General features: G+C 39.1%; 1 protein-coding gene across 1 annotated transcript; it reads left to right on the forward strand.

Moving 5' to 3' along the window:
• The first annotated feature begins 533 nt into the window (after nucleotides 1-533).
• Nucleotides 534-3,739, forward strand: LOC122088964. The gene is made up of 4 exons (XM_042658350.1): nucleotides 534-817; nucleotides 1,667-2,517; nucleotides 2,674-2,916; nucleotides 3,539-3,739. The coding sequence occupies exons 2-4, from the start codon at nucleotides 1,672-1,674 to the stop codon at nucleotides 3,737-3,739; spliced, it is 1,290 nt and encodes a 429-aa protein (XP_042514284.1). The 5' UTR covers nucleotides 534-817; nucleotides 1,667-1,671.
• The last annotated feature ends 7,533 nt before the right edge of the window (nucleotides 3,740-11,272 follow it).

Here is an 11,272-nt window from a genome sequence, read left to right on the forward strand (position 1 = left end):
CCAGTCGGATTTCTAGATTAGGAAAACAAATAAAAATGCATGTATGTACATGTACGTACATTTGTTAACGGATTATGTTTTCTAATACCTTGCATCGATCAAGTCCATAGTTATTAAATTCGCCAAATTATTCACAAATAATTCAAGCGAATAGAATTTTTTCGAATTAAATGAAAAATTCTAACCGAATCCGAATTAAAAATAAAAATCGGAAAAATTTGCGCTTGTTTCTAATTGGATTAAAAAACGTGAATATATCGGGTTAAACCGATATAAACGAATTATTCGGTTCAAACACTTAAAAAAAGAAACCGGATAAAAAAGCCAAAACCGAAATAGGGTTTTGCTTTTTTCTCATCTTCTTCTTCATTCTCCCAAAATTTCCACCGCCCAACCTTCGTTCTTACTTCTCCCCCAAATTTTCGCCTCTATGCTTTGTTTTCCATTCTTCTTTCTCCGCCTACTGTAAAAATCCTAGAATCTCCCTCTTTGTTACATCTATTTCTCATAACTTCATCCTGAGACAAGGGATTTAAGGTTTTGGGACAGAATCGACAGATTCAAATATTTCCAGTTCTACAAAGGTTGCTCAGCCGAAGCCATGGCGATGTGAGCTCGGGGAGCACTAAAGGAGATTGCTCGACGGTGAGGTTGGCCGGCGGTTTCTTCAGAGGTTGGCCGGTGGTTTCTTTAGAGATTGGTCGGCGGTTTCTTCAGAGGTTGGTCGGCTGTTTCTTCTCTCTTCTCTCTTGTCCCTTCTGTGATACTCCGGTGACACAGGAAGGGCCAAAGGGTTCCTCTTCTCTGCTGGTTGCAGGTATGTCCATATGTCTTTTTTTTTTAATGAGTGTTTTGTTCAAGCTTTGAAATCTGAAATGTGTTCTTCAGCTCTTTATGTGCTTTTTCTTTAGTGTTTTTTTTTTCTTAGACCAATCAGTATTCATTTATATTCTTTGTAAACTATGAGGTTGTGAGTAATCATTTTCAGTGCTTGGTTATGCTGGACTCAAATACAACTTCATGGTTGTAGTACTATATTTGCAATTGCTTGTACTCTGCATTTTATGACTATGCTATTCAATAATATGAAGAAACACTATAATTTATCTAGTTTCATTTTGTGGTTCTTATTCAACAATTGCAATAGGGATGTAGTAGTTATAGTGTGTGCAACTCTGAATAAATGGTTCCTGTTGTAACTTATAACTGGTGGGTCTATGCCGTAAAATATTTTCCCTCTCATGGCTCAGTCAGCTAGTTAGATACTCTCCTATTGAATCTGAACATCATTCCATTTGGGTCTTGGCCTTTCTAGACTCTAATCAATTGATGGGTCCTAGGCTCCTAGCTTATGAGGTTATTTGCTTGATAATAGTTTTAAGAGTTGATTGCTTACAATGTTAGGCTTTTGTTTTCTATATAGTCTTATGCATGCTAATGAAACTATGGTAAGGTCTTCTTGTTTGATTCAGAAAATGATCATAATGTGTAAATGACCAATGCTATTGTAAGAAGGCTATGCATGTTAGTGGGACTTGAAAACTTGATTCGTTAATTATCTAGAGGCTATTTGCTTATGTAATGTAATTATTAATATGATTTATTTGTTTGTTTATATGAAATGATTTATGTTGTTTTTTTGTGTGTTTCAACTTTTAACAAATAGGAAAAATGGGAAGACAAAAAGATAAGTTTTGGCAACATGCTGAGCAACTTGATAGTTCACATTTCAAATGCAAATTTTGTGAAAAACAAGTTTTTGGAGGGGTCACTCGACTCAAGTATCATTTAGCTAAGGTTAGTGGTCATGATGTTGCCTCTTGTGAGAAAGTATCATATGATGTCCAAGCAGAAGCTCTTCTTGCTATTAATTCTGAATCAAGTAGTAAAAAGCGGAAGAGTTGTATCAGTGGTGAGGGTATAGTTGGTTCTTCTCCTTTGACTCCTTTAACTATAACTAGTCAAAGGCAGTCCACAATGGAGGAAATGATCCCTAAGATGGACAAATCAACTTGGGAGAAATCTCTTCGTGACCTTTTTATTAAAAATAACATTTCTTTCAATGTTGTTCAATCGGATGCTTTCATCAATTTTGTGAAGTGCACAGCCCGTTATGGTCCTAGTGTTCCTATTCCAAGTTATGGAACCCTTCGTGGAAGAATAATTCCTGAAGCAATAAAGGACCTTGAAAAATATGCTGAAGAAGTAAAATTTTCTTGGAAGCAAACTGGTTGCACATTCATGTCTGATTCATGGACTAACTTGAAGAAGTGGTCTTTTCTTAATATGATTGCTTATTCCCCGGGTGGTGCTAGATTGACTGCTTCTTATATATTTGATATTCTTGACAGAGAGATTCAAAGTATTGGCCCAAATTTCGTGGTTCAGCTAATTTCAGACAATGCATCCAATTATTCAAGTGCACTTGATATGGTTACTGGAAAGTATCGTTGGTTATTTAAGACTCGATGTGCAGCCCATGGTATCAATCTAATGTTGAAGGATATCTATAAAAAGGTTTTTTGGGTTCAAGAAATTTTTGATGAGGCGAAAAGAATTATTGACTACTTGTACAAGTCAATAATTGTCTTACAATTGATGAGGAGTTTCACAAACAAGGATCTAAAATATCCTTGCAAAACTAGATTTGCTTCAAACTTTTTAATGCTTTAGTCAATTGTTGAAGTGGAAGAGAAGCTTAGACTCCTAGTTGCATCAGCTGAGTGGAGAAGTCTAAGAAATTCGAGATCTTTTGAAGTAGATCGAGTAGTGGACACTATTCAAAGGGAGTCGTTTTGGAATGATTCAAAAGAGATTTTGAGATTTATGGAACCAATCATTCGAGTTCTCCGTTTGGTTGATGGTGATGGGGCTACATCTGGGTATTTGTATGAAGCAATAGAAAGAGCAAGAGAGGTATTGGAGAAGCTTTATGAGGAAGACCACCAGTATGACCAAATTTTGAAAATCTTTGATAATAGAAGAGATGAAAATATTTTGGGTATCATTCACTATGTAGCTGCTGTTTTCAACCCCACTTATTTTTTTAGTGAAAGATTTAAAAAGATTCCTCAAATGAAAGATGCAACAGATTTCATTGGTGAGATAGTGGTTCCACAAGATGAGAGGAGAGAATATTATGGACAGCTGACAGTATACCATATGAAGTCTAGCACTCTTTTTACTCCCAGTGCCAAGATGATGATGGAAACTAGTCATCCTCGTAAGTGTAATAATTACTTTCTTTTTAAAATTTTTAGTTTATTGTTTCTTATATAAAAATTACTTGTCCTTTAAAATTGTTTATTTATATATATATATATATATTTGCCAATGACAGGGGTTACAAGGTGATGCTATTCCTATCTTACAGAAGTATGCCATTCGAATATTGAGCCAACCATGTAGTTCTTCGGCTTGTGAGAGAAATTGGAGTGCCTGGGATGCAGCACAAACCAAAAAGAGAAATAGATTGTCAGCAGCGATGTTAGATGATTTAGTCTATGTGAGAATGAATTCGTTGATTATGGAAAAAAAGGGTGAACTTGAACAGAAAAACATGTTACCAATTAATCTTGACAATATTAGTGTCAATGATTTTGATCAGAGCATTGAGGATGTTGATAAAGAGCTAGAGAGATTGTTGGATGATGTGGATGATAGCATTGCTGAAGACTTGCTATTTGGTGCAAATGCTAGTTTTACTGAGAGCGAGACTCAACCCCCAGATAGTATATAATGATTTAGTTGAGTACTTAAGTTATGGTGATGTAATAACTATTGTTATGCTTTTGTGGATGTTTTGCTTTATTTAGAATAGCTTTTCCTTTTAAGCATGAATGATGGAATTAGGTGAGTCATGGACTCATAGATTGAATGAAGTGATTTTGAACTTTTATGTTCCTACAGGATAATTGGTAGAAGCATTAAAACATGCATTAGAAATTGAATTACTGTAACCATTGCTTCCATCACTCAATGACAACTTTTTCCTAGTTTTTTTACTGTATTGTATATTTGAACTACAATAATTTTCTCTTTTTAGGTGTACATATCAAGTTAATTACTTAATAAATAAAATAGATACAATAAATTATAAAAATAACATCCGAATTTTTTGCCCGACTTTTATTTTTCTACTCGAATAATTCTCGAATCCGAATCCAAATCCGATTTTTATTTTGTCCGCTTTTTTGACCGAACCCTTAAATTAACCAATCGAATTATTCCGAATAATTCTTCGGCCAAATAATTCCCGAATCCGAATTTGCTAACTATGGTTAAGCGTAGCCATAAAAAAATATGAAAAATAACTAGAAGATAGACACGATATGATATTGAATTAAATCTAAAAATAAAAAATAAAAGAATAAAAAGAAATACTTTACTAAATATTGAGGGGGCCGAATATTTTTAGCTGACTCAGTAAAAGGGCATAGGAAAACTAACTTGACTCCTGGAAAATATACTATACTTGGGATTCACTGTGGTTCCTTCCTTGCTTGGGTTGGTTATTGTAAGATATCAGGAAATCTGCTGCATACTGATCTTATGCGTTTTTTTTACTTGTTTAACTTTGTCAAATGGGTATAGCCATAGTTTTCCTTGTTCATCTGTGTCCTCCTTTATACACTGTTTATTAATAAATTAAATGGGATAGAGTTCCATAAAAGGCAGCCTACGGTTCTTTTTCCCATATTAAATGGTGAAATGTTTTCTATGAGGGAGTGCAGTTCCACTACATATGCAAGGACCAACGAAAACTCACAAAAAAACATTTACAGAGATATCATTAAGTAAATCTTAAAACATTTTGCCAATTTCATCTGCTGACTTAAAGTCTTGGCTGATCGATTTCATTGGCTGGGCCGACTAGGCTTAGGTGATCCACGTTATTAGATTGGAAACTGAATCAGTAAAAAACTATTAGAAAAAAACTCTCCGTTGTTTCTTCTCCCTCCTTAGGTGCTCTGTCTCCCCTATTGAAGAATCACAGTGAAACCCTAGAACCTTTCTCCCCAGTTTTAAACATCAGACTACATCTCCTCAGCATGAGACGGCAATGACAACAACACTGGCCATGATCTCTCTCACTCTACGCCATGACTCGTGGCTCCCATAGCACCCTTACCCTATATAGTACTACTCCCTCTTTGTCATTTGTTCGGATTTTTCTTTTAAACATGAGATATTGACACGTGTCTATCTTTGCATATGTTGGGATTAGACGAATCAATCTGTTGTAGGTGAATTTACATCCATCCTCTTCAGCAAATGAGTTGAATAGAGAAGTGTAAGTAAAACAATAACCAGGCAATAGGTATAAGACTTTGACAAATTATTATATTAATGGAAATATAAATACAAGTAAAAGATGACTTACTTGTTCAATTGATCTTCTGAAACAGTAGCAGAAATTGTCCCATTTAAATAGAGTTGAGTCATATAGTATATATACTCTTCTTAAGGTATTTGAACGCCCCGTGTAATTATATGCAACCGGGTTGACCTTACGTTCTCACCTCCAAGATAAAACAACTCTCCAATTGCTTAAGGTGCTCTCTAATAACCAATTCCCATAGGTATGTCCGAAGGTAATACTCAGAAATTCAAACAGAAAATGATAACATAAAGCAAAACAGAGAACAAAAGCGCTTGCAGTAAACAGAGAAGTTAAAAAGCTCTCATAGTATATCAGTATCCAAATACAGACAGAATACTTGTATATATTGAATGTAGGCTTTTGTATACAAATGGGTACACCTGTATAGGTACCCATACGTATACAGGTGTCTCTTTGTATGGGAAGGTTACATTCACTTATAGGGAAGGGTACATGTTTCATACGTATAGGTGCATGCATGTACATGTACATATGTATGTACAACATTTATTGGATACATACACCAATAATATGTCCCTTAGGAAAAAGTGTGGAGTCAAAAATTACATGTAGTAAAATGTAGATTCTTTAAACCACCCACACCCACACCCATACCCGACCCGACCCGACCCGACCCAACTCTGTGTGCGTGCGACTCAAAAGAATCCTAGGAACCCCCACAAACACGCAAATACAATGGAAAGTGCCTCTCCAAAGGGCTTACACCCTTAACCAACATTCCCATATATATGTCCAAGTTTTCTTTCATCTCTAACCAATGTGGGACTAAACTTTGTGAGAAGTTTTAGCTCCTTACTACTTCACAAGTGCTAAAGACAAAATAATCTGGAGCCTCCTTTGATGAGGCTACCCTCCCTCCTATGTTGATCAATGAGCTGATTACAGATGAAGGGGGGCGGCCTAGATATAGATTCTATTCTTAGCAGCACTGAGCCTCTGCTGATGGCTTTGCCGAAGGTGGAGGCTCAGCCTTTGCTTTTGTATCATATTTTTTCTCTCTTTTTTTCTCCTTTAATATAATCTAATCTTTTACCCAAAAAAAAAAAAGTGCTAAAGACAAAATAGAAAAAACATTTTTGGGAGGGAAAGTTGAAATTTAAAAGAAGACACTTTGATACAAAAGACTAAAAGCAAAATTTCAAAAGGACCATTTGAAAATACAAATATAACCATATTTTGAAACTTAAATTCCAATAATTCCACCACAAATTTCAAAATATTGATAAAATTGAACACAGAATAACTGAGTATATTAAACACAGTAGGACACATCGTTGCAAGTGTCTTCAGGACTTGAACCTACACTAGGTCTAATGAACTATACACTATAGAGTACGCTTGAAGTCAGACGTCTTGAACCTTTCTTCATCTATGTAGCCAGCTAGGTCACCACCCATATCCTACCAGTCGACGTTCGAGACAACCTTTAATATGACAATATTGGACATTTTTACTGGCCTTGTCCCCTATCTTGGTCTCATAGATGTTTAGAGAATTCGCCTTTAAAATTCTCATTGGTTGGCGGCCACATCCTCTACATCTACTTAGGTTAGCCCATAGTGTGAACCACAGTTAACACACCCCCACAGTTCATGAGATTCAGCTTAATTACGAGTTTGTAACTCATCCTCTTTTCTTTGTGGTGGTATTATTTTATCACCTAACCAGAATGAGCAATTGAGTAGTAGTACTAAGTAGGTGTAAGGGTAGCAACCGGAGATGCCTCCACCCTCTTTATGAAAAGGGGCTTGGTGTTGATTCCATCCTCTCTCCTCTCCTTCTCTTTTTAACGAGGGAGGGGTGTGTCGTGTGTGCTTTACTTGCTGGCCCTGCATCACCATATTGTAGCTCAAAAATACATGGAGGCCTATTTCGTAAGAGTATAAAGTTCATCATTTGAGACGAGAATTTGATGATGGTGCAATATAGGGATCGGGATCATACAAAAGCGTTTGGAGTCGTCACCTAGGATTATGGGCCTGGGACCTGGGGGTGGGCCCAATTCTGGAAAAAAGGGCATGAAAGTTGGTCTGGTCCAGAGATTTAGGATAAGTTTCAGGTTACAGAATTGGGAAGGTGTTAGGCACCCAATCTGCTTGGTTCAAATGCTCTTCCTACTAGATGCTTAAGAACGAATATTTTCCATAATTATTACTATTTCACATGCATGGCTAAGTTATCACACATATATACATTGACTGAATTTAAACTACTATATACACTAAAACAAGGTCTATAAAAGTCTACATGATGACAAGTTGGTTAAAAAAGTATACCTGAACTTAACCCCTATTTCGGGTCAAGAGGAGTGGGCCCCTGATTAGTACCGGCTCGGACTGTCTTTTGGATTCTCCTAGCTCAGGGGAAGATGGTCTTGACCTCAAACTTCCTTTCTTGAGAGATGCTGATTGTGATGATATTTGGACAGGGTTCCGGTTAGGAACGGTTACTTTTGGATTTGGATTTGGACAGAGCTTTGGCTAGGGAAGGTAATTTCTGGGCTTAGGCTGAGGTAGGACTCTGGCAGAGCTTTCTCTGGGAATAGGCTAGGGGAGGGCAAGGCTGAGGTGGTATCTGGCAGAGCTTCCACTGGGGATAGGCTAGGGGAGGGCTAGGCTGAGGTGGCACTTCGGTAGAGCTTCCCCTGGGAATGGCTATTTCTGGAAAGATTCTAGGGCACTTGGATAGGGCTTCCGCTAGGAACTTCTATTTTTGGAAAGAAACGGATTGACCTTAAAATGGATTGAAGAGCTCCAAAGCCCCGAAGAACACTTTGAAGATCTGAATAGAGTTTCGGATCTTGACAAAGATCTCTCCATAGACCCGAAGAACCTCAAAGGGGGGGTTTCTACTTTGGGTAAAACTTAAGAACACTCAAAGGGGGGGGGTTGAAGAACATACTACTTTTGGTAAAAAAACTAGACTGGACTAAGAACTTGGATTAAAGATCTTCAAAGTCCTGAAGAACACTTCGAAGATCCGAACAAGATTTTGGATCTTGACAAAGATCGCTCCGAAGACCTGAAGAAAATCAAGAGGAGGAGGGGAAGGGAGGAGAGTTTCACTACAAGGGAGTGAGGTGGGGTTTTGGTGTCTCAAATCCAAAGGAGGAGGGTATTAAAGGTTTTTTCGGCCAATGGGAAAGAGGGAACACCTTTATCCAACGGACGAAGGAAAGGTTCTTGCCTAAAGTGGGGGGATAGGGCTTTTATACACTAGGTAAAAGAGGTCCTCAGACCAAAATGGGTAGGGAGGGCTTTTATCCAATGGGTACAAGAGGGGTTTTCTGGGAGAAAGAATTACTAGCAAAAAAGAGATTTTTTTGCTTCAGGTGGGTGAAGGGGGAATCCCTTCACCTATCGGGCCAGCAGAAACACCATCTCAGCCATTGTCGATGGCGCGAATGATTGGGCCAAAGTGAACAGGACATGGGGGCAGGCAATGCAGGAAATGTCATGGGTGTGCGGCACATGGTGCATGGGTAGTGGCGTGTGGGTGGGAAAGTTGGGCAGCACATCGTGTGTACGTAGGTGTAGGCTGACTTGCTGGCCAGTGCGCACATGCATGGGCTGGCCTTCTGGCCAGCACACAAGCATGAGGCAGTGGCACAGGCCAGTGCCCGTGGGGGGGCGAGATAAGGGGTAGGGGGAACGGGGGCACAGGCTATGGGGCATGGGCTATTGGGTGCGAGCTGCAGGGCACATGTTACAGGGTGCAGGAGCATGGGCCTGTGTGTTGGGGCACGTGCTATAGGATGCGGGGGCACAGGCTACGCGACGCGAGGGCGCTGGCCGTGGGTGTGCATGGCAGGGGTAGGCTAGTGTGCATGGCAGGGGTAGGCTGGTGTGCATGGCAAGGGGTCTGGTGCGCATAGGGTGGGCTGGCCTAGGCGGCATATGATGTAGCTATGTGCTACTGGGCAGCAAGCACTTGTGCTGGCTGGCTTGCTGGCCAACACGTGCAGTGCTCGTAATTCATGGGTTTTTCTGGTGATGATTATAAGAGATTCGTTGCTTTGATTTTGACATGCCGTATATCATCAGAATTGTATTCTCGAGCACTATCCATCCATAAAATCATCTTGACTAGATTCCTTCATATATAAAAAGTCAAAATTGGACCCTCTTCTCTCCTGCGCCCGGGTTTCTAGGGTTTTGGGTAGGAGAATGTTTTCATCAACATCTCCATTGATCAGAAGCTGAAAGTCACATCCAATATCCATATTTCATCATAGCCGAAAGAGGGTGATAAAATTGGGTGTCTACAGAATGCCCCTCTTTGGCCGAGGCCTGTGCCAACAACTGAAGGGTAAAGAAAAAAACGATCACATTTTGTCACCTGAAGCATATACTGCCGTCATCTTGCTCATTTATGATGGAGTTGAAAAATGCAATAGCTAATATCTCTAAAGTTTTAGGACTTACCTGCTCTTCCAATCGTGCAAAAAGGTTAGTACTTTGATCTTTGACTCTTCCTTAGCTGGGCTTCATATGTGCCAATTTAGGGAATATGGTCTCCATGCTGGGTCTTTCAAGCCAATCTGAACTATCTAGGATCAAGGGTTACAAGAGAGGAATTCACTACTCTTCCAATCTTACAAAAAGTAAAAATATTTGATTTTTTCATTTTCCTTAGCTAGGCTTCACATGTGCCAGTTCAGGGATTTGGTCTATAAGATCAGGCCACTTGAAACCGATTAAAAGGGGTTGGGCCTCCTGGGGCAGGGTTAATGACATTATGTCTCTTCTGGATTTTCCCTTGATTCTTGATTTTTGGTTCTTTGATATAGAATTTTGCTCTTTGCTTTTGATTTGGAATTTGATTTGAATTTTGATGCTTGATTTGGAATCTTTTGATACTTGGTGCTTCATTTGGAATCAGATTTTTTTTTTTTGGGAAAATGAATTTTTTTTATAAAATGGTCCCCCTCCCCTGTTCATTCTTCATTCTAACTTTTCTGAGTGAGTTTTGAGTTCCTGGGGCTCTCTGATTTTTCTTAAAGTTTTCCTTCTTGTTCTTGGAGTTTTTCACCTTGCTTTTGAAGTTCTTGAAGATCTTCATCTTGTTCTTGAGGGAGGAGTTATTTGAAGAATTTGATATTCTTGTGGGCTTTTGTGCACTTTGGGAAACTTTCTAGGGTTTCTTACAATTTTTGAAACTTTCTGGGGTTTCTTATAATTTCAAAAACTATGGATGAAAGGAGAAAGAGAAAGACTTTGGGAGAAGTTCAGCTTGAGAGTTGTAGCAATCCTTCCCATAGGGATGAGGGCCTGGCCAACTGGTACTCCGAGCAGACTCTTCACAACAACCGGAATCACATCTGCAACTCCATATAGGGTTCCTATGTAAGTCCTTACATTTTATTCATTATTTTGATTATCTTTTACTCTTTCTTTGCCTTTCTTTTTTTATGTTGTTTTTGCTTTTAGTTGTTTTTTCTTTTTATGAATTCTTTATTTCCATTAGCATGAGGGGAGGGAATCACCTACCTTGGCCTCGTATGGCCATCCTAACATGGTTCAATCATGGCGTAAGATAATTCCTCATAGAGTAAAGCAGATAGTTGATGCGTCATGCCTGGGCCGGCTAGCTTTGGTAGAGACCTAAAAGTTTAACTCGGCACTGGTGGGAGCCTTGATGGAGCGGTGGTGGTGGAGTACTCATTTTTTCCATCTTCCTATTGGCAAGATCACCATCATGCCCTTGTGCTTCTGTGCTTTGATAGGCATTCCATTTGCGGGTAGATCCATGACCCTACCCAGGGCTTCGACTGTCCAAAAGTTCACAGACTTAACCGGCATTACCATTGCGGCCGGCCAGACACACATTTTCCTAGGGGAGATCAGTGCCTGATTGTGGAAAGTCGGC

The sequence above is a fragment of the Macadamia integrifolia genome, chromosome 9, assembly GCF_013358625.1.
Source record: "Macadamia integrifolia cultivar HAES 741 chromosome 9, SCU_Mint_v3, whole genome shotgun sequence".
In the NCBI taxonomy this organism is placed as follows: Eukaryota; Viridiplantae; Streptophyta; class Magnoliopsida; order Proteales; family Proteaceae; genus Macadamia; species Macadamia integrifolia.

What these genes read in the sequence shown, in the direction of transcription:
- LOC122088964 (XM_042658350.1), top strand. Translation starts at nt 1,672, where the DNA reads ATGGGAAGACAAAAAGATAAGTTTTGGCAACATGCTGAGCAACTTGAT. An exon ending in TGAAGGATATCTATAAAAAG is followed by an intron (nt 2,518 to 2,673) that starts GTTTTTTGGGTT and finishes TTAATGCTTTAG; the next exon opens with TCAATTGTTGAAGTGGAAGA. An exon ending in CAATAGAAAGAGCAAGAGAG is followed by an intron (nt 2,917 to 3,538) that starts GTATTGGAGAAG and finishes ATGGAAAAAAAG; the next exon opens with GGTGAACTTGAACAGAAAAA.